This window comes from Schistocerca gregaria, chromosome 6, assembly GCF_023897955.1.
Source record: "Schistocerca gregaria isolate iqSchGreg1 chromosome 6, iqSchGreg1.2, whole genome shotgun sequence".
In the NCBI taxonomy this organism is placed as follows: domain Eukaryota; kingdom Metazoa; phylum Arthropoda; class Insecta; order Orthoptera; family Acrididae; genus Schistocerca; species Schistocerca gregaria.
In genome coordinates this window covers 46,329,387-46,352,967 of record NC_064925.1, presented here as the reverse complement: position 1 = coordinate 46,352,967, position 23,581 = coordinate 46,329,387, and the positions used below count along the sequence as shown (strand labels likewise).

The window sequence follows — 23,581 nt, the reverse complement described above, 5'->3', positions numbered from 1 at the left end:
CACACACACACACACACACACACACACATATATATATATATATATATATATATATATATATATATAAGCAGACATATTTAAAGGAAAAGAATTTGGGCAGAGACGTCAGTCAAGGCGGAAGTACAGAGGCAGAGATGTTGTTAAATGACAGGTGAGATATGAGTGGCGCATTTGAAATTAGCGGAGATTGAGACCTGGTGAATAACGGGAAGAGAGGATATATTGAAGGGCAAGTTCTCATCTCTGGAGTTTAGACAGGTTGGTGTTAGTGGGAAGTATCCAGATAACCCGGACGGTGTAACACTGTGCCAAGATGTGCTGGCCATGCACCAAGGCATGTTTATCTACAGGGTGATCCTCATTACCAACAAACACTGTCTGCCTGTGTCCATTCATGCGAATGGACAGTTTGTTGCTGGTCATTCCCACATAGAAAGCGTCACAGTGTAGGCAGGTCAGTTGGTAAATCACATGGATGCTTTTATACGTGGCTCTGCCTTTGATCGTGTACGCCTTCCGGGTTACCGGACTGGAGTAGGTGGTGGTGGGAGGGTGCATAGGACAGGTTTTACACCGGGGGCGGTTGCAAAGGTAGGAGCCAGAGGGTAGGGAAGGCGGTTTGGGGATTTCATAGGGATGAACCAAGAGGTTACGAAGGTTAGGTGGAAGGCGGACGGTGGAAAGACACTCTTGGTGGAGTGGGGAGGATTTCATGAAGGATGGATCTCATTTCAAGGCAGGATTTGAGGAAGTCGTATCCCTGCTGGAGAGCCACATTCAGAGTCTGATCCAGTCCCGGGAAGTATCCTGTCACAAGTGGGGCACTTTTGGGGTTCTTCTGTGAGAGGTTCTGGGTTTGAGGGGATGAGGGAGTGGCTCTGGTTATTTGCTTCTGTAACAGGTCAGGAGGGTAGTTGCGGGATGCAAAAGCTGTTTTCAGGTTGTTGGTGTAATGGTTCAGGGATTTAGGACTGGAGCAGATTCGTTTGCCAGGACGGCCTAGGCTGTAGGGAAGGGACCATTTGATGTGGAATGGGTGGCAGCTGTTATAAAGGAGGTACCATTGCTTGTTGGTGGGTTTGATGTGGACGGATGTGTGAAGCTGGCCATTGGACAGGTGGAGGTCAACGTCAAGGAAAGTGGCATGGGATTTGGTGTAGGACCAGGTGAATCTGATGGAACGACGGAGTTGAGGTTGGAGAGGAAATTCTGGAGTTGTTCTTCACTGTGAGTCCAGATCATGAAGATGACATCAATAAATCTGTACCAAACTTTGGGTTGGCAGGCCTGGGTAACCAAGAAGGCTTCCTCTAAGCAACCCATAAATAGGTTGGCATACGAGGGGCCCATCCTGGTACCCATGGCTGTTCCCTTTAATTGTTGGTATGTCTGGACTTCAAAAGTGAAGAAGTTGTGAGTCAGGATGAAACTGGCTAAGGTAATGAGGAAAGAGGTTTTAGGTAGGGTGGCAGGTGATCGGCGTGAAAGGAAGTGCTCCATTGCAGCGAGGCCCTGGACGTGCGGAATATTTGTGTATAGGGAAGTGCCATCAATGGTTAAAAGCATGGTTTCCGGCTGATGACAGACTGGGTGAGGATTCCAGGCGTTCGAGAAAATGGTTGGTGTCTTTGATGAAGGATGGGAGACTGCATGTAATGGGTTGAAGGTGTTGATCTACGTAGGCAGAGATACGTTCTGTGGGGGCTTGGTAACCAGCTACAATGGGGCGGCCGGGGTGTTTGGGTTTGTGAATTTTAGGAAGTAGGCAGAAGGTAGGATTGCAAGGTGTCGGTGGGGTCAGGAGGTTGAGGGAGTCAGGTGAGGGGTTTTGTAGGGGGCCTAAGGTTCTGAGGATTCCTTGAAGCTCTGCTTGGACATCAGGAATGGGGTTACCTTGGCAAACTTTGTATGTAGTGTTGTCTGAAAGCTGACACAGTCCCTCAGCCACATACTCCCGACGATCAAGTACCACGGTCGTGGAACCCTTGTCAGCCGGAAGAATGATGATGGATCGGTCAGCTTTCAGATCACAGATAGTCTGCACTTTGGCTATGGTAATGTTGGGAGTAGGATTAAGGTTTTTTCAAGAAAGATTGAGAGGCAAGTCTGGAAGTGAGAAATTCCTGGAAGGTTTGGAGAGGGTGATTTTGAGGAAGAGGAGGTGGGTCCCACTGTGATGGAGGACAGAATTGTTCCTGGCAGGGTTCAATTTGGATAGTGTCTTGGGGAGTTGGATCATTAGGAGTGGGATCAGGATTATTATTCTTCGTGGCAAAGAGATATTTCCAGCAGAGACTACGAGCGTAGGACAGTACATCTTTGACAAGGGCAGTTTGGTTGAATCTGGGAGTGGGGCTGAAGGTGAGGTCTTTGGATAGGACAGAGGTTTCGGATTGGGAGAGAGGTTTGGAGGAAAGGTTAACTACTGAATTGGGGTGTTGTGGTTCCAAATTGTGTTGACTAGAATTTTGAGGTGTTGGGGGGAGTGGAGCTGGAAGTGGTAGATTGAGGAGATGGGAGAGACCGGGTCTGTGTGCAATGAGAGGAGGTTGAGGTTTGTTGGAAAGGTTGTGGAGGGTGAATGAGTTGCATTTCCGGAGGTGGGAAACCAGGAAATTGGATAGTTTTTTGAGGTGGAGGGTGGCGTGCTGTTCTAATTTGCCTTTAAATATGTGTGCTTGTGTCTGTGTATGTGCGGATGGATATGCGTGTGTGTGCGAGTGTACACCTGTCCTTTTTTCCCGCTAAGGGAAGTCTTTCTGCTCCCAGGATTGGAATGACTCCTTACCCTCTCCCTTAAAACCCACATCCTTTCGTCTTTCCCTCTCCTTCCCTCGTTCCTGAAGAAGCAACCGTTGGTTGCGAAAGCTTGAAATTTTGTGTGTGTGTTTGTGTGTGTGTTTTTTTTATTGTGCCTATCTACCAGCGCTTTCCCATTTGGTAAGTCATGGAATCTTTGTTTTTTATATATTTTTCCCATGTGGAATGTTTCTTTCTATTTTATTTAATTATATTTATTTATTTATTTATTTATTTGTGATTTCCAGAGCTTCTAGCTTCATCTTTCTGTTCAGAGTTAAACGTTCTGTTGTATCAAGTGATTCGGGGCACTAGTGTCCAAGTTTAGCATTTATGGATGTTGATTTCTTATTATACAGGGTAGAGAAAGATTGTGTCATGAAATTTTAACCCTGTATAGCTGCTGCCAGTAGAAACCAAAATTACAATTTTTAAACCACAGAAACGTGGTGCCACTCGCTCTGATTAGCCATGGAATTACTCTGTCGCCATATGCTCTGGACAACGCGTTACCACAAATGCTTTGCCTGCCAGTGATCACGCTCAGTGGTGACGTGCCAGCCTTCCTCTCTGGGGGAAATCCGCCGGGGTCCTGACACATCCAGTGTAGGTTCATGATAAGATGTACCGGCAACAAACCCATCAACAGCTGTTAGTTCACATACAGAAAGTCTTTTACCAATTGTGTTGGCCATGAAAAGGGCCTTTCTTGTAGCTAGAACATGGTTTACTTAAAGCAGGTGCTCGAATTGGTGACCCTCTGACATGACGCTAGCTTGTTAGTTGCAGGGGCAACATACTGGATGGTTGACTGATCTGGCCTTACAACTGCAATCAAAATGGCCTTGCTGTGCTGCTACTGTGAATGACTGAAAGTAAGGGGAAACTACATCTGTAATTTTTCCCTGAGGGCATGTAGCTCTTCTGTATTGTTAAATGATAATGGTTACGTTATGATGGTATCTTCTTGGATAAAATATTCTGGAGGTAATATAGTCCCCCATTTGGATTTCTTGGGGGATGTCATTCTCAGGAGAAACAAAAGTGGTGTTCTATGGATCGGAGCATGGAATGTCACCCTTAATCGGACAGGTAAGTTAGAAAATTAAAAAAGGGAAATTGTTAAGTTAAAGGTAGATATAATGGGAGTTAGTGAAGTTCAGTGGCAGAAGGAACAGGACTTCTGGTCAGGTGAATACAGGACTATAAACACAAAATCAAAGATGGGTAACACAAGAGCAGGTTTAATATTGAATAAAAAAGAAAAAAATAGGAACATGGATAAGCTACTATGAACAGCATAATGAATGCACTAATGTAGCCAAGATAGACATGAAGCTGCCAACTAGCTCTGCAGGTGAAGAGATTGAAGCGATGTATGATGAGATAAAAGAAGTTAACAGACAGTTACGGGAAGTGAAAATTTAATAGTCGTGGGGTACTGGAATTTGGCAATAGGAAAAAGGAAGAAAAGGAAAATAGTAGATGAATATTGACTGGTGTAAAGGAATGAAAAATGAAGCCACCTGTAGAATTTTGCAGCAAGCATAATTTAATCATAGCCAACACTTGGCTTAAGAATTATGAAAGAAGATTGTATATGTGGAAGAGACCTGGAGACACCAGAAGGTTTCAGACTGTATACATAGTCGTCAGACAGAGATTATGGAACTAGGCATTAAATTGTAAGACATAATCTGGGACAGATGTCAGCTGTGACCACAGTTTATTGGTTATGAATTGTAGATTGAAACTGAAGAAACTGCAAAAAGGTATGAATTTATGTAGCTGGGACCTGGATAAACTTACAGAACCAGAGGTTGTAGAGTGTTGCAGAGTGAGCATTAGGGAATAATTTACATGAACAGGAGAAAGGTATATAGTAGAAAAACAATGGATAGCTTTGAGAGATGAAATAGTGAAGGCAGCAGAGGATCAGGTTGGTAAAAAGACAAGAGCTAGCAGAAATCCTTGGGTAATATGAGAGAAATTGAATTTAATTTGTGAAAGGAGAAAATATAAAAATGCAGTAAATGAAACAAGTGAAAGGAATACAACCGCGTAAAAAATGAGACTGACAGAAAGATAAAAATGGCTAAGCAGGAATGGCTAGTCGATAAATCTAAGGATTTAGAAGTGTATATCACTAGGGGAAAGATAGATAGTGCCTACAGGAACATTAGAGAGACCTTTGGAGAAAAGAGAACCACCTGTATGAATATAAAAAGCTCAGATGGAAAACCAGTCCTAGGCAAAGAAGGGAAAGCAGAAAGATGGATTATATAGGTGGTCTATACAAGGTAGATGTACTTCAGGCCAATATTATGGAAATGAAAGAGGATGTAGATGAAGATGAGATGCAAGATACAGTACTGCATGAAGAATTTGACAGAGCACTGAATGACCTAAGTTGAAACAAAGCCCTGGGAGTACACAACATTCAGTTGGAGAGCCAGCCATGACAAAACTCTTCCATCTGGTATGCAAGATGTATGAGACAGGTGAAATACCCTCAGACTTCCAAGAATGTGATCACTCAAATTCCAAAGTCAGCAGGTGCTGACAGGTGAGAAAATTACCAAACTGTCAGTTTAATAAGTCACGGTTGCAAAATACTAACACGGATTTTTTACACAAGAATGGAAAAACTGTTAGAAGCTGACCTTGGGGAAGAGCAGTTTAGATTCCAGAGGCAATATTGACCCTATAACTTCTCACAAAACATAGGTTAAGAAAAGGCAAACCTACATTTATGTCATTTTTAGATGATTTTGAATGGAATACTCTTTTTCAAATTCTAAACGTGGCAGGGGTAAAATACAGGGAGCAAAAGGTTGTTTACAGTTTGTACAGAAACCAGGTAGCAGTTATAAGAGAAGAGGAGCAAGAAAGGGAAGCAGTGGTTGAGAAGGGAGTGAGACAAGGTTGTAACCTATCCTTGATGTTATTCGATCTGTATATTGAGTAAGCAGTAGAAGTTTCAAAAGAAAAATTTGGAGTAGGAATTGAAGTCTCTGGAGAAGAAGTAAAAACTTTGAGGTTTGCCGATGACATTATAATTCTGAGAGAGACAGGAAAGGTCTTGGGAGAGCAGTTGAAAGTAATGGGCAATGTCTTGAGAGGAGATATAAGATGAACATCAACAAAATCAAAATGAGGATAAAGGAATGTAGTCAAATTAAATCAGGTGATGCTGAGGAATTAGATTGGGAAATCAGACTCTTTAAAGTAGTGGATGAGAGTTGCTATTTAGACAGCAAAATAACTGATGATCAAAGTAGATTGGATACAAAAGATAGATTGGCAATGGCAAGAAAAGCATTTCTGTAAAAGAGGAATTTGTTAACATATAAGATATATTTAAGTGTCGGGAAGTCATTTCTGAAAGTACTTGCATGGAATTTAGCCATGTATGGAAGTAAAACAGCGATGATAAACAGTTTATACAAGAAAAGAACAGAAGCTTTTGAAATGTGATGCTACAAAAGAATGCTGAAGATTAGGTGAGTAGATTATGTAAGTAATGAGGAGGTACTGAACTGAACTTGGCACAACCTGACAAGAAGAAGGGATTGGTTGGTAGGGGACATTTTGAGACATCTAGAGATCACCAATTTAGCACCGGGGGGTGGGGGGTGGGGAGTGAGGGGGGGGGGGGGGGGTCATAGAGGTAGACAAAGAGATGATTATAGTAAGCATATTCAGAAAGATTTACTTTGCTGTAGTTCCTCAGAGATGAAGAGGCTTGCTCAGGATAGAGTAGCATGGAGAGCTGCATCAAACGAGCCTTTGGGCTGAAGACCACTACTACTACAAGGATCATATACTAAAATGGTAGTGTCAGACAAGAGTCCTTCATCAGATGTAGGAAGGAAAAACACACACACACACACACACACACACACACACACACACACACACACACACACACAGGCCATTGTCGTTTTTGGGCACTGAGGCCCAAATGCAGCAAGAAGTGATTACAGCTGGACTGGATATTGGGGTTACTGAAGAAATATGGGGCAGGGAAGGGGAGAGAAATAGCAGGGTAGGGTGGAGGATGGTGTAGTGCTGCCTATAGGAGTATGCAGAGATGTGGTGAGGACAGAATGGGGAGCTGCGGGGTGTAGCATTGGATGAGTTGTGCTTTGAGTGGAGGAGGGGAGGCAGAGAGAATGGAACAATTTTGAAGGTGACTTGAGGACAGAACGCTTGCTGTGAGGCTGATGTGAAAGTGGGAAAGATGGAGGAGGAGGGGGAGGGGGAGCAGTTATGGGAAGGAAGAATGAGTTTTAGGTAGAGTTCTCACCTGTACAATTCAGAAAAACATGTTGTGTGGAAGAATTGAGATGCCTCAGCCTGTGGATCAGTCATTCAATACTAGCACAGTGTGTTGCAGGGCATGCTTGGTAACTGGGTGATCCAGCTCTCTCTCTCTTAGCCACATGTTCATGTGCACAGCTAGCTTGTTAGTGCACATGCCCATATAGAATTCTGCACTGTTTTTGCAGCTTAGTTGGTGGACTACATCTCTGCTTTCACATGTGGCTTTGCCTTCGATGGGGGTAGGAAGTGCCTTGACAGGACTGGAGTGTATGGTACTGGGAGAATGCAGGGGACAGGTCTTGTGTCTGGGCCTATTGAAGGGATATGAGCCATGGAGCATGGGGTTGAGTCTCTCGCCATATTTGCAGAATGATTTCTCGCCTCTGCAGATGAGACAATTATGAGTTGAGTTTAGTTTAGTTTAGTTTTGTTATGTTATGTCATGTTCCGTAGATAATTTTCACGATTATTTTATTGATATGATGTGGAACAAGTCAGATTACAATTTTTTTATTTTTTTATTTTATTTTTTTATTTATTTTCCAGTTTTGAAACAGAAACTCGTCCATGGAATAGAAGGTGTTGCCCAAACTTGATCTGCTGTGTGCCAGACACTTTATGTTGTTGGGCAAATGATCAAAGATTTTTGCTGCTGAATAATGTACTCCTTTTTGAGCAACTGACAGCTTCAATAACAGATAGTATAGGTCATTTTTCCCTATAGTGTTGTACATATGGACATCACTGTTCTTCTTGAATTGAGATGGATTATTTATAATGAATTTCATTAGCGAATATATAAGTACTCTGATGGTGCAGTTAAAATACCTAACTCCTTGAATAGGTGCCTACATGACTTCCTTATGTGAACACTAATTATTCTCACTGCTGTCTTCTGTGCAATCAGTACTTTATGTCTGAGTGGTGAGTTGCCCCAGTAAACCATTCTATAAGACATTATTGAGTGGAAATATGCAAAGTTCGTTAGGAGGCTGATATGTTTATTAAAAAGACTAGCAATTATATGAAGAGCGAAAGAAGATGAACTTAATTGTTTGAGAAGCTCAGTAATATACTTCTTCCAGTTCAAGTTGTCATCAATGTGAACTGCCAAAATTTTGGAGAAATTTACCCTGTTAACTGAGCTCTGTTCATATGCTACATCAATTGTAGGTATGACTATATTCAGTGTTCAGAACTGGTTATAGTGAGGTTTTTTTTTTTTTTTTTTTTTTTTTTTTTTCAAAATTAAGCGAGAGTCCATTTTCTGAGAATGACATAATTATTCTTTGAAAGACACCCTTAACAATACCTTTAGATGCTTTTTCTGGAATGGGATTTATTATAACACTCATGTCATCTGCAAAAAGTACTAATTCTGTTTGCTGAATGTTAAGTGAGAGGTCATTCACATAAATAAGGAACAGCGGAGGACCCAAAATTAAACCCTGTGGGACTCCCTTTGTGATAACTCCCCATTCACTAGACTTTACCACTCTCCCCACATTATTTGTGCTATTCAGCACAACTTTTTGCCTTCTGTTCGTTAAGTGTGTGTATGGCCTTCAATTCCATAAAACCTGCTTTTTTGTAATAGTGTAACATGATCCACACAGTCAAATGCCTTGAAAGATTACAAAAAATACTAGCTGGCAATAATTTGTTATTTAGGGCTTGTACTATTTGATGGATAAATGTGTAGATAGCATTCTCAGTAGAGTAACCCTTCCAGAATCCGAACTGTGACATGCTGAGTAATTAGTTTCACTTAAATGTGAGACTACTATTGAATACATAACTTTTTCTAATATATTTTAGTAAATGAAGTCAGCAATGAGATTGGTCTATAATTATTTAAGTCACTCTTGTCTCCTTTATTGTGAAGAGGTTTGACAATTGCGTATTTCAATCAGGGAAGAATTCCCTGTGCCAGTGAAGCATTACATATATCACGAAGGACTCCACTTATTAAATTAGAACACCACCTCAGAATTCTGTTATAGACTCCATCAACACCACAAGAGCTCTTTTTTTTTTAAATTTTTTTTAGTGTATTTATAGTTCCCTTAATTTCAGTGGGGGATGTTGGTGCTATTTGTAAAGGCCTAAAGTCCTGAGGAATGACATTTTTAACATAATTTTTTCCTTCTACAACTGAACCCTTTATTCCTATTTTTTCTGCTACATTCAGAAAGTGATAGTTAAAAATGCTTCCAACTTGTGAATTATCACTCACAACTTCATCATTTTGCTTTATTGCTATGGTATGCTGTGCACTGTCACACTGCCCCGTCTTGCATTGACAATGTTCTACAGAGTTTTAATCTTAATATCCGCATTATTAATTTCTGTCAGAACACACAAGCTTCTTGACTTCTTAATGACTTTCCTTAAAGTATTACAGTATCTTTTGCAGTAAGCAAGTAACATCAGACACTGACTTAGTCTGGCCTGTATGTATATTTCTCTCTTCCTCTTACATGTTATCTTAATTCCCTTAGTAATCCATGGCTTACTTGACTTTGAAACTGATTTTTTAGATAACGTTTCAGGAAATCAACTCTCAGGTATTGAGACAAATTTACGGTGGAATAAGTTGAATTTGGCATGAGCATCATTTTCTGCATGTACTTCACCCCATTCTATCTCTTCTAAGCTGCTCTTAAAACTCTGTATCCTGTTCACATCAATAAGCCTCCCTGCCTTGTATGAACCTACCTCAAGCCTGTAAGGTGCTATTTGTGTTATTTCCATTACCTGTGCATCATGATCAGATAGCCCATTAACAAATGCATACACATTAATAGTTTCTGCCTGAGCACTGTCTTTGAAAATGTTATCGATAAGTGACCTACTATCCTGCTGCACATGAGTTAGAAAGTTTTAACAGATACTAGATTGAAACAACCAAACAAAGATTCTAGCTCATTTTTCCTATCCGTGTCTCTTAAGAAATTTACATTAAAATCACCACAAACCACTAACTGCTTCCTTCTGTCTGACAGGTAGCTCAATAATGCCTCTCTATTTTTCATGAATAGCTGAAACTTACCTTGAGGGGAGCTGTAGATTGTTACAATTACTATAGAAGTATATTGCAGTAGCAACTTACAAGCACATGCTTCAAGGATCTGATCTACACAAAAACTATTTGTTACAATATTTTTGACTGTGTGTCCAGTTTTTATATAAGTAGCAACTCCTCCTTTTTCCATGTTGACTCTACATGAATAAGATGCTAATCTGTAATCCCTTAAATTTAACTTCTCGATTCCTGTGGTTACATAGTATTCAGAGAGACACAAAACAACATATCTTCAGAATTTGCCCCATTTTCTAGGCATACAAGAAGCTCATCTATCTTATTTTTCAGTCCTCTAATGTTCTGATGAAACACACAAATTTTATTTCATTGGATACTGCTACAGAAATTATGGCACTGTTCTGTATTAATCTCTTTCAATGCTCTCTGTCTGCAACCTGACTCTAACCTAAAAAATGTCCCTCTGACTCCAGTAATCACAGGTATTTTGTCTTGTGTGCATGTGGCCCCCCTCACATTTTCTGCAAGATAAACTAATCTATCCTTCCCCCTCCTACTCAGGTGCAGGCCATGACTAGTGTAACCCCACCTCCCAATTGCATCAACAGGCACAGCACAGATATGAGATTTAGTTTCTGCCAACAGTAACACCCCCCCCCCCCCCCCCCCCGCAGCTCTCTGTTAACATGGGTGACAGCCATATTAACCCAGGGCTGGTCATGGCCCTGCAAAACATCCACAAACCCCACACGAGTGTGAGCTGTTGCTGCTCCTATTACATCGGGGTCACACCTACACTATAGTCCGAATTGCTAGCCAGGCTGTTTCCTGCTCCTCCTGCTATAAGAACATGGTCCTCACCATCAAAATCTTTGCACAAGTCCCCTAGGTTTTCTGTAACCTGGCTAAGCTTAACACTAGGTTTCACAGTGCTTGTGACCTGGTACTCGACTCCTAGCCTATCCTGTAGCAACTGGCCTAAACCTCTCCCACGACTGTTGCCTAACAGCAGAACTCTTTTCTTTCTGCTTGACTTCACTCCCGACCTAGGATTACAATTGTTACTACGCATCTGCTGCACCCTAATTTGCTCAAAAACTGTTTGAGGCTCTTCTACTTAAAGTAACAAACCAAACTGATTGTTCACTGGAATCTGAAAAGTGATTTCTGGGGTTTTCTCCTTCTGACTACAACTTGTTACCTCTTCCCAGCTCCCATTGTCTCTTTCCCTCTTCAACCTGTGTAATTCGAAGTATGCCATTTCTAGTTCAGCCTGAAGGGCACAAATATTTTTTCCCTGTTCCACAATTTTCTTGACACAGCTACATAATCTAAAACTCCATTGGTGAGCCTCATCTGGCACTATAACATCTTCCCCACTACAATCATCCCAGTGAAACACCAACCCACAATTCCGACATTTCACTCCCCTGCTCACTAATCTACGACAATATCCACATTTGCACACATGATTGCAGATTAAACAATACAAATTACACTACAAACAATTCTGCTACACCAATTAATAATTAGTAGAAAGTAACTTAGCTTCCGGTGAGATGAGCAGAGAACTTCTAGACGTCAGGCGAATGCAGCAGCAGACAAATGTTAACAGCGCGAAGTTAATTGCTGGCATAGGTTATAATGGCGAAAATCACAAAACGAGTAAGTAACTGAAGAGGATCGATATTTACTAATGACAAATTTGAACAGACACTATCACTGAATTATGTATAAATACTGCAATGGAAACAGAAACACCACTTAATGACTTTACTGCACAATATGGAAAATTAAATGTACGGAAGTATAGAGAGACAAACTGAATGCAAACTATACACGCTCAATACTCTTCACAGTAAAGCTACACAGACATTATCCACGTAATCACATAACTTACTGCAGTCAATAACGAAAACAAACCCATGCTAACGGCTTGCACGTTGGAACAGTTAGCTTTTCACGAAAAATACGCAAGTAAAAGTGAAACCTTCAATATATAGATTACAATAGATACTAATTTGCTTATTTAAGCTACAATATTGCCTTAATAAATTGTTTTCCCACGAGTAAACACCTATATTTACAAGCGCACTGATTACACACACACCTGCTCCAAAGAGCTTAGAGTGTGTAACCAGTATGAGTATGGAATGTATGGCAGCTGTTGAAATGAAGGCATTATTTTGTCATTTTTAGATTTGATGTAGACAGTTATTGAGGGAGCATCTGTAAGGTGGCGGTTAATATTGAGGAAGATAGTTTGTTGAGGTGATGAGGACCATGTGAAGTGAATGAGGAAAAAGTTGTTAGGACATGGTCACCCTCAATCAAGATAGTGAAGATGTCGCCAGTTAATCTGAAGCGGGTGAGGGATTTGGTATGCCGGTGGCTAGAGAAAGGTTTCCTCTAGATAGTCCGCGAATAGACTAGCTTAGGATGGTGTCATGCAGATTCCCTTGGCTTTAATGCAGATTTGTTTTGCAGATGATGCATTCAAAGGAGAAGTAATTATGTGTAAGGAGATAGTTGACGGTGATTAGGAATGAGGTTATAGGTTTGGAATCAGTCAGGTGTTGGGATAGTGTTCAATGGGGACAAGGCCATGGACAATTGTGATGTTTGTGTAGGGGGAAGTGGCATCCACAGTGGCAAACAGGGTGGTGGGTGGCAACGAAACAAGAACTGTGGAGAGACTGTAGAGAAAATGGCTGCTGTATTTCTGTATGGGAAGGTAGGTTACTGGTAATAGGCTGCAGGTGGTGTTCCATAAGGACAGAGATTCTCACTCTGAGAGTGAGAGTGCAGTATCTAGCCACAATGGGGCTTCCTGGGTGGTTGGGTGTATGTGTTTCAGCAAACATGGGGAAGGTACAAATGCAGGGGTGGGGGCAGGGCTGTAGAAGGAGATTAAACCTCAGGAGAGACACTAGAGTGGATCTACATATTTGAGAAGGCACTGAAGATCATTTTGGGTTTCTGGAATGGGGTCACTGTGAAGAACTGATTTGTCAATGTGTGCGACAGCTGGTGTAGACAATCAGCCATGTAGGCTCTGTGGTTTATAACCCTTTGTTGGCAGGTGGGATTACAGGTTCAGGATCAGTTTTTAGGAGGGGACGGAGATTATTTCTGTGGATGTGAGGTTAATTCCCATGCTGAGGGATTTGAGGAATAATGCTGATGCAAGATTTGAGAATAGGAAGTTCTGAAAAGTTATCAAGGAATGATTCAGGAAAGGATAGCTTTATCACAGGTGGATGAGCAGTAAATTGAGTAATGCAGGTATCAGTCTAGGTTTTAGATCAAGCCTTATTGCCACTTGCTGGGAAAAAAGTGTTTCCATTGTAGCGACCAGGAAAGGGAGAGAATTGCAGCATGACTAAATTTGGGAGTAAGGCAAAAAGTGAGGTCTGTGGAGAGGACTTACACTTCAGTGGGATGGAGGCTTTGGGAGGGCAGGTTCACATCTGTGTTCCTCGTCTGTTTATACTTTTTTATACTCTGTGTTCTGGATAGTGGTGTGAAAGAGTTTCTTTTGGTGTAGATGATGTAGTTAATCGGAAATGCAAGGTCTGGCACTTATGATGTGACATGGAGGTGGTTTGATAGAGGCTCTTGCAGTGGTGGTGCATAGAGGTAATCCAGTGTGTGTGTGTGTGTGTGAGGTGAATAGATTGAATAGTTCCTTGAGACTGCACTGCCGGTGCTGCTGTAGTTTCTGGGAGGCCAAGGGTTTCAGTTTGGGAGTTGAGATAGAAGAATTTGTGATTGCAGAGCAGGAGGATTTTACAAATGGAGCAGAGATAGTGCAAGGAGACTTCAGTCAGGTTTATAAAGTTTTGAAGGACTCAGATGGTGAGGGCTCTGGACTGCTGGTGGTCCGAGTCTCATTACAGGTTTGTCTTTATTGATTTTTTTTTATTCACTTTGAATATCTACACCATCCATACATAGTATAAAAACGGATGTATGTATATGTCACCATTATGAAAAGGATAGATTGCTACTCATCATACAGCAGAAAGACTACTGAAGAGGTAAGCTTTTGTCCAGAAGGCGTCCTCTGAAATACGGCTGCTTTATAATTTGAAAGGTGTTTTTACAAATAGATGGAAACGAAACTTTTTATATTGCTCTACAAACACAGGTCATTTTTTGTATCTATTTTTACTACAAAATAGACAAAATGAAAAATTAAAGTCTCGGCAGAGCTGGTTTTGTCAGACAGTTTAAGCATAAGATTATCAAAACATATGTAATTATCATATTTTATTAAAAATGCACAAGTTGAAGGGAAACACGATAATAGAACACCTCTGTATGGAGGAAGTTAACTGTTTTTGTTATCTGCATGTTTTTGCAAACTTTACAGTACTTGCTTTTTTGTTAATTGATGAGTTGATGAAGGTCACCTTTACTTCTCCACTTTCTGAAGAGTTATGGTGTGGTGACCAATGGGAGTCGCAGTGTGATGTACAACTAGAAATAAGATGATATGCGTTTTTCATAAAAAGTTATATTATGATATATTTGATGAATTTTATATTTTAATGACGTAGGCATTTGAATTGATCAAAAAATAATAAACATTGTAACAAGACTCAAACCAGCAGTCAAGACTATCACCAGTCTTAAGTGCTACTGATTGAGACACATAGCCCATCAAAAAACTGACTTGACTTTAGTGAATTAGGGTTGCTTGGAAAACTTAAAAATAGGTTTTCTTGAGATGTTTTGAGAGTTACATCAAATTGCTTTGGAGATTAATATTTGAGTCGTGAACTTCAAGTACCATCAATATAAAAAATTATGAAAGTATAATTGCCATTTGGTCTCCTTGCTAGTGTTTCCACATGTATATAGTTTTTTTGCCTCTCGTATTTTGTATTCTAAGAATGTAAGAAAGAAAATTTAGTCAATCAGTTAAGAGGCCATCTCATTTACAGTGTATTAACTGTAATCCCATTAATCTGTTGCATAAGTTGAAGAAAAATTCTGTTCTCATGTAAATGACAAAAAAAATTTGGTAACTGGTTACCAAAATTACGTTAAAGCTGTAGCAATTTCTCTGCTTCCATTACAGATTTCATCTTTGGTCAAGCTCAGGCTTCTGATTATGGTAAACAGTAACATTGACTGTCCAAAATATAAATGTGCTGTTGGTTTGGATTTCATAAAAATAATTGCTAGGTAAGTATGGTTGATTGTTAGAAAAAGAATGCTTCTGTTTTAACATATTTTATAGTATTTTTGCTGATTTGGTCCTCTTAGAAAACCGAGCTGAAGCTATATGAAATTTTAGGTTGTGTGTGTGTAACTGTTAATGTATTTGAGTGTTGATGGGCATAATACATTTATAATTTATATATGTATAATGTCCTTTAAGTTGAGCCCATATACTCTAATAAATTATCCCCTCTGATCTAATCATGACATCAGTTTTTCTTGCCTACTTGCTTGCTCCTACCCTGCCTACCAACATGTGGATGCATGTTTCAAATCAGAAGTCTTTCTTTCAGAATCCCATTTTTGTCTTTTTTCTGTTAAATCGTCAATTTCATGGTGCCTCTTGTAGTACAATTACAACGGATGTATAACTAGACATTTCTTTTTACAAGCCTGGTAACGTTTTTCTTTGTGTCTGAATTTCATCTAAAGTGTTTTATTGTCATGCATTGATGTCTTTTCTGTGCATCTCCTAATTTAATTACTTTCACATCTTTGTTTCAGAACAGTCAATTTTGATATTGTAAAATACTTGTTTCCATCAAATTGAAGTGTGACAGAAGAGAGATATTTAAATATTATTATAAAAGTCAACAAAATTTGTACTGTGATTGTAAAAGATATTGCATTTCTTCCACATCAAGAAAGAACTACATTAATCATATCTTTTTGTAAGCTGTGTAACTAGACTCACTTGAAATATAATACTTTTTTCCCTATATTTTTATTTATTACTGTATATTGTACAGAATAAGAAATAAAATGATGGTGTACTTTATAAATATTTTACTATTGATCTCACTGTACCTTATTATCTATAATCTTATACTCTTCTCACACATTTTTCTTCCATGGCCTATTCTCCTTCGCCCATTGAACCTCTGTCTGGAGACTTTCCTCTGGGTACCAATTACAAAACATTTACCCATCAATGACAACGATCTACCCACATACTGTTTCCAGATTGTACATGGTACCTCAGTTCCATCCCTTTAATAATCCGAACACAAACAGTTACATAGCTTGGTGCCATCCGTCCATCTGCTAAGATATCCAACTTGATTTGAACCATCCATATTCCTCACGACCTTAGTTGTATGTAAACAGATTACCACACACCACTAAACTTTCTCTGCTTCATACTCAAGATATTCATGTTTGACCTCAAATATTTTGGACTGTCCTCCCAGGCAGAAACTGACTTTCAAACTAAGTATACCACTACCTACCCTGAAAATATAAGAGAATGTCCCTGTCAAACCATGATAGTGTACATATTCTACCTGTCTGTGACCTATTTTGCTCACCACATTGTGAAAAAGACACTGTTTGCACGGAAATCGATCAAAATAAAGTTGTTAATATGTCCTCCAAAAACCTTACTGTAGAAATTTCGTTTCTATACAAGGGCTTCAGTTTGTCCTGTTCCCAAATTAGATCATGATGGACTACACAACGATCTGCTCTCCTATTACTTAGCTTGGCAGAAAAAACACTTCATTGCCAACAATACTACAAACAAAAATTCACATTAAGTCTTCAACAGTTTGCATCTTATCACACCGTGACCTACGTCATCTATCCAAGCACCCAATGCCTCATCATCCCCCCCCCCCCCCCTTTCCCAATTGGCTTGTATTTCTTTTGTGAGAATCTGCTCAGCTACAACAGGGACTCAGTCCAGGCAACACTTCTTTCCCTTCTGTGCTGCAAGCCTGTCCTTCCACTATTGCATTGTTATTGGTGCCTGAAGTATAAATTCCCTACCCTTGCTGAGGAGTGTGTCATTGCTGGCCGCTGTGGCCGAGTTGTTCTAGGCGCTTCAGTCCGGGACTGCGCTGCTGCTACGGTCGCAGGTTCAAATCCTGCCTCAGGCATGGATGTGTGTGATGTACTTAGATTAGTTAGGTTTATGTAGTTCTTAGTCTAGGGGACTGATGACCTCAGATGTTAAGTCCCACAGTGCTTGGAGCCATTTTTGAGTGTGTCATCATGGATGGGGCACAGGGACTGCGGCTAATGGTTTGCTGACTACGTAACTGTTGATGTGGCTGGGTGGTGCTCATAGGAAGAGCTCTAGTTCGGAATTGGTGGCACCATGGTGAAAGACTCGTACATGAAGTGAATTAAACTTACTTCCTCTGTGATCTCCTCCTGTAGATGGATAATGAGTTGAGTGCCAGTTTGAAGTGACATGGAATGCATTTTGTCTGTCATGTCCAGTGTGGATCAGAGAATAAAAGGTGGATACTGGAGCCTTCATCTTGGCCTTTGAAGGTGACTCACCTGAGAAGGTCAAGTTGATGGTGTATCATTACAATGTCAAGCCATATATTCCTCCTACCACGCGGCACTATGAATGCATGCATTTTGGACCCATGTCTTCATGGTGCAGTGCCAGTCCCATGTAGAAATTGTGGATATCAGTTGCATGTGAAACCTTCATGTGCTCCTCCCTCAATTTGTGTCAGTTGTGAGGAGCACCATTCCCCTTGTTCACTGGCTTGCAACATTCTGTGACAAGAAAAGAAAATACATGTATGCTGCAGCTACAACATCATGTCTGTAATTACTGTGCCTTCTGGTGTAAAACTCCTCACCAGGTGGCTGGGGGACCTCATCTCCCTTCTTCCCTTACACCCCATTTGGAAGCAATGGCTCCCTATGACTCCCTATCCATTGGAGACATCAGCCCCAAACCCTGGCTGGAGAAGCAACACCCTTCTCTGGTGTCCCTTACCAGGAAAGAGCCCTCGGGACACATCCTTTCCAGAACTCAGTTGACCTATAACTTGATAGCAGCCAGTCATCAGAGGATCCATATGTTGCAGATCATAGAACTCCTCTGCCCCAGAATCTGGGGCAGACAAGCCCTTGCAGAAGTTGGGATCATTTGAGAAGGAGGAGGAGGAAGAGGACAAGAAGTCATCCAAGGAGGAGATTTGGTGGCCCCCATGCTGCCAGACCCCACATGTCCTGCTTGTATCAAAGATGACCTTCTTGGTGGTTGGTTGGTTTATGGGATTAAAGGGACCAGACTGCTACGGTCATCAGTCACCCTACTTGGTGACCCTATTCCCCTGAAGTCAGCCTCCCCCCCCCCCCCCCCCCACACACACACACAAACCTAGATTTGGAATAAATGTGTACTGATACCTTGTCCTCACACCAGTGCTAACAGGTGGCCCTGAGGCATGACCTGCCTTCTTAGTTCCATCACACCCCCACAGGATACTGACAGCGCAATCTTCCAGAGAAACTGAAACTTTCTGCCACATGGCTGAGCTAAAACGTCTTTTGTGTGTTTCCCCTTCTTTCTGAATCATCCTCCAAGAAACTTGTTTCCCAGCAATATGGACCTCTACCTTCCTTAGCTATCGGGGCTGTTTTAAGAATCATACTGCAATGAAAAAATGTCAAGTAGTGTTTGCACATACATTCTAGACTCTGTTTATAGCAAACACATGTTTCTTGTTTCCCAGCAATATGGACCTCTACCTTCCTTAGCTATCAGGGCTGTTTTAAGAATCATACTGCAATGAAAAAATGTCAAGTAGTGATTGCACATACATTCTAGACTCTGTTTATAGCAAACACATGCCATTAAACATGATTTTAGAGGCTGTGGCTGTTCATATGAAGGTGTCTGGAATTTATCATGTGTAATGTGTATCTTGCTCCCAACAATGAAATGTCCCAGAACACATTGTCTGTACTGTTTTTTCAGCTCTCCCCCAACCTTCCTCCTACTGGATGACTTAAGTGCTCACAACCCTTTGTGGGTGGAATTATAACTGATGGCCATAGTAAAGTTGTGGAAAACACAATCTTCAAGCTTGAACTTTGCCTTTTGGATACTGGTGTTCCCACACTCTACAGTGTGGCATAAGGATTTAGTCAGTCTTTGGCCTTTCCCTTTTCAGCCCAGGTCTTATTCACACCATTCATTGGAGAGTACATGATGAATTGTGTGACAGTGATCATATTCCAGTCTTGACCCTCCCTCAGCATTACTCGCCTGGACACCCACATATATGGGCTGTACAAAGCTGTTTGGGATGCTTTCACCACTGCTATTCGCCTTGCATCCCACTACATGGAGGTATTGATGCGACTGTCCAGAGCACAATTGCATTCATTCTATCAGGAAGTGACTTGGTGATACCCTCTTCTTTGTAATCCCTACCATTCTACGACATTACCTTGGTGGACCCCCTGAAATTACCATGGCCATTAAGGGTCACAGACAGGCTCTCCAACACCACAAGTGGCATCCATCGATGGAACATTAAATCGCTCCAAGCCCCAGTATACCATCTCATAAAAAACAATCGTGAATGCTGGGAACGGTATGTTGTTACCTTTAGACTGCATACCCCTCCTTCACAGGTTTGGGCACAGTCCCCCGCGGGTGCACCTGGTGGCTCTGTGAATGCTGTCATCTACACTGACCTACTCAGTCTGCCAACATCTTGATTTGTATTATGCTCAGTCCTCTTCATGTATGAATTGGCCTCCTGCATTTCGTGTTCTCAAACAGTGGGTAGAGTGACTTCACTTAACATTTACTATACCTCACCTGGAATTTTATAACCTCAAAGCATTAAGCAAGCTTTTATGACTGACCAGTTGAAAAGTTAGATTTAATATTTGAAGCAAATAACACAGCCTTAACCAAGCAGTCATTATTAACTATCGGTTAATAAGCAAATATTCTGTAATGGTGGCCGTAACTGACAAGTAAAGAACCAATTAGATTAAATATTTAAAAGCAAAATAACACAGCATTAAACAAGTGACCATTTCTGCACAGAAGCTACTTTATTTACGATTCAAGGTGTGATTTACTGAGAGAACGCCTAAGAACAATTGGCAGTATGAGTATATGAATAAGCAACTATTTCTTAAAAAATGACTGGTGTAACTGAGCAGTACAAGAAACAATTAAATCGAGTGTTTACAAGAATATTTAGTAGTACCAACCAAGCGGGACTCATACATGGAATGCCAAACTTTCAGTTAGCTTAGGCACAGTGGAAGGTGCCGTTTTGCATCACCTTTTCTAATGGCCAATGTCTCTCAACACTGTATGACAGTCTGAGTAGCTGAGCAAACCACAGACAGCACTATAACGTAGAAAAATGCAGTTAGATTCAGCATAACATAAATTTCCTGTTTGCCAGTGTGGTATTATTACACAATCGAAACCATATGGGGCTGTCATTGTCAAAGACTCTGAAGTTGGCAGCACAAGTACAGAGCTGTCCACCAGCAGTCGCTAGTCCAACGAGCATTATTCAACCCCGAGTGGCACCAGGTTCACACCCCTGTGCAGCAGTGCCACCAAGGCACAAAACTCAGCTGTTCCCCACAGATAAGTAGGATTCTCAGTCACGTATGTAATAGCTCTTTGGAGCAGGGTGTTTTCCCCAATAGACTGAAATATGCCATTGTAAAACCATTGCATAAAAAGGGGGATACGACGGATGTCAACAACTATCGCCCAATCTCTCTTCTGACAGCTCTATCAAAAATTTTTGAGAGAGTGATGTATTCAAGAGTAGCCTCCCATATTTGTAAAAATAAAGTACTAACAAAATGTCAGTTTGACTTTCAGAAAGGCTTTTCAACACAAAATGCTATATACGCTTTCACTGATCAAATATTAAATGCTCTGAATAACCGGACATCACCCATTGGTATTTTTTGTGATCTCTCAAAGGCCTTTGATTGTGTAAATCATGGAATTCTTTTAGATAAGCTAAATCATTATGGTTTGAGGGGGGCATTGCACAAATTGTTTCATTCATACTTAACTGGAAGAATGCAGAAAGTTGAAGTAAGTGATTCATGTAATGTTAAAACAACAGCTGATTCCTCAAACTGGGGGGCTATCAAGTATGGGGTCCCACAGGGTTTGGTCTTAGGTCCTATACTTTTCTTGATATACATTAATGACTTACCATTCCACATTGATGAAGATGCAAAGTTAGTTCTTTTTGCTGATGATACAAGTATAGTAATAACATCCAAAAACCAAGAACTAAGTGATGTGATTGCAAATGATGTTTTTCACAAAATTATTAAGTGGTTCTCAGCAAACGGACTCTCTTTAAATTTTGATAAAACACAGTATATACAGTTCCGTACAGTAAATGGCACAAGTAATAAATATGGACTTTGAACAGAAGTCTCTAGCTAAGGTAGAATTGTCAAAATTTGTAGGTGTGGCCATTGATGAGAGGTTAAACTGGAAGCAACACATTGATGGTCTGCTGAAACGTCTGAGTTCAGCTACTTATGCTATTAGGGTTATTGCAAATTTTGGTGACAATAATCTCAGTAAATTAGCTTACTATGCCTACTTTCATTCACTGCTTTCGTATGGCATCATGTTCTGGGGTAATTCATCGTTGAGTAGAAAAGTATTCATTGCTCAAAAACGTGTAATCAGAATAATTGCTGGAGCCCACCCATGGTCATCCTGCAGACATCTAAGGATCTAGGGATCCTCACAGTAACCTCACAGTATATATATTCACTTATGAAATTTGTTGTTAATAATCCTACCCAGTTCAAAAGTAATAGCAGTGTGCATAGCTATAACACCAGGGGAAAGGATGATCTTCACTATGCAGGGTTAAATTTGACTTTGGCACAGGAAGGGGTAAATTATGCTGCCACAAAAGTCTTTGGTCACCTACCAAACAGCATCAAAAGCCTGACAGATAGTCAACCAACATTTAAAAATAAATTAAAAGAATTTCTAGATGACAACTCCTTCTACTCACTGGCTGAATTTTTAGGTATAAATTAAGGGAGGAGTAGGGAAAAAAAACTAGGTTAAACATTAGTGTCGTGCAGTATTTTGTGTAATGCAATATCTTGTACAGACATCTTTTATTAACCTGACATGTTCCACATCATTACGAAGTGTCGTATTCATGATCTTTGGAACAAGTATTAATCTAATCTAATCTACTGCATATAGAGGTGCCATCTGCAGCAGCAGGTTCAGTTACTCTTTGGGGGACAATCCTGTCAAGTCCCAGTAGTTGCCACTCTTTGAGTCATAGTCCTAAGTCTCGATGGCCCCAGCGGAGCCAACTTGCCATACTGTGATGTACACTGCCATTTGGTGTTTCCCTTGCCTGAGAAACATCAGCTCACAGCTAAAACAGTTAGCTTTGTGGAGCTTTGACTTCTGCCAGTCACAACAGAACTACCATCAGAGACTTAAAATTGTGCACGTCAACATCATCAGTAGGCAAAGGACTGTGTACTACACCAGTTGCAGATCTTCAATGTATAAGTTGAGTATTTACAATATGTCTATTTTACAGTGATGTTTGTTTACTCATTTCTAGTTTGATTTATGCTTCAGTTCCCGGGCACCTTCCTGGCGAACTGTGTTTTGTTCGCATGACTACCATTGAGGCACACATTGTTTGATGCCAGTGATAAGTGCCATGATGAGAACAAGGCCATCTTAATGAAAGATGCTCTGTACACAACTGCATTTAATACAGAAACTCAGTCACATCAGTGCTAACTTAAGCACGGAAAAACAGAGCACATAATCGGCTTTGTGCTTCCCTCCCTTTCACAGTGTAAAGCAGATTTAAGTCTTAAACACAGACCGATGATATGTGAGCTCAGCAGAAGTCAAGGAAGTGCCTTATAACCTTCAGGAATGCTCACCGTAGTTCCATAGACAAGGTGTACTCCAAGCTAGGCCACAGTCTTTCTCATAACTCAATGCCAGACGCAGTGCCACAACCACAAGACCTCCACCAACAGCCTTCTTTGGTCTGCAGCATACACTTCTGTTGACAGTGGCCACCCGTGCCTCCTCACGCTTTCCTCAGCTATGGATGTGTCATAGCACTGATGCCAAACATTGGTTGTTTATTATGTGCCCTTAGTTCACTACAGCTGCCACTCTGCATCCACCCGGTCTCACTTCCAAATTACTACCAAATGCTGTGCCTTGTGCCCCCTTTGCTTTCTCAATTGATACTGGCAAAATTGATGGGTATGCATCAAGAGCCCCTCCTTCACAAAGTGAAGCTTTCAGAGGGGGAAGGGGGGGAGCATCAGCTAGCTGTGCTTTGCTACCCAACTGCCCTGTCTTGAGTCGGCTTAAATGGGCAGAGCTCCCAGTGTTGGTCTTCACATCCTCCA

The 23,581-nt window shown here is 40.9% G+C and overlaps 1 protein-coding gene across 1 annotated transcript in view; it reads left to right on the top strand.

Moving 5' to 3' along the window:
* The window catches only part of LOC126278371 (origin recognition complex subunit 5-like), a 135,562-nt gene extending 119,383 nt beyond the window's left edge, over positions 1 to 16,179 (top strand). Inside the window, exons 9-10 of the mRNA XM_049978443.1 lie at positions 15,255 to 15,361; positions 15,902 to 16,179. Coding sequence (XP_049834400.1) covers positions 15,255 to 15,361; positions 15,902 to 15,947 — 153 coding nt within the window. The 3' untranslated portion in view covers positions 15,948 to 16,179. The remainder of the gene's footprint in view (positions 1 to 15,254; positions 15,362 to 15,901) is intronic.
* The last annotated feature ends 7,402 nt before the right edge of the window (positions 16,180 to 23,581 follow it).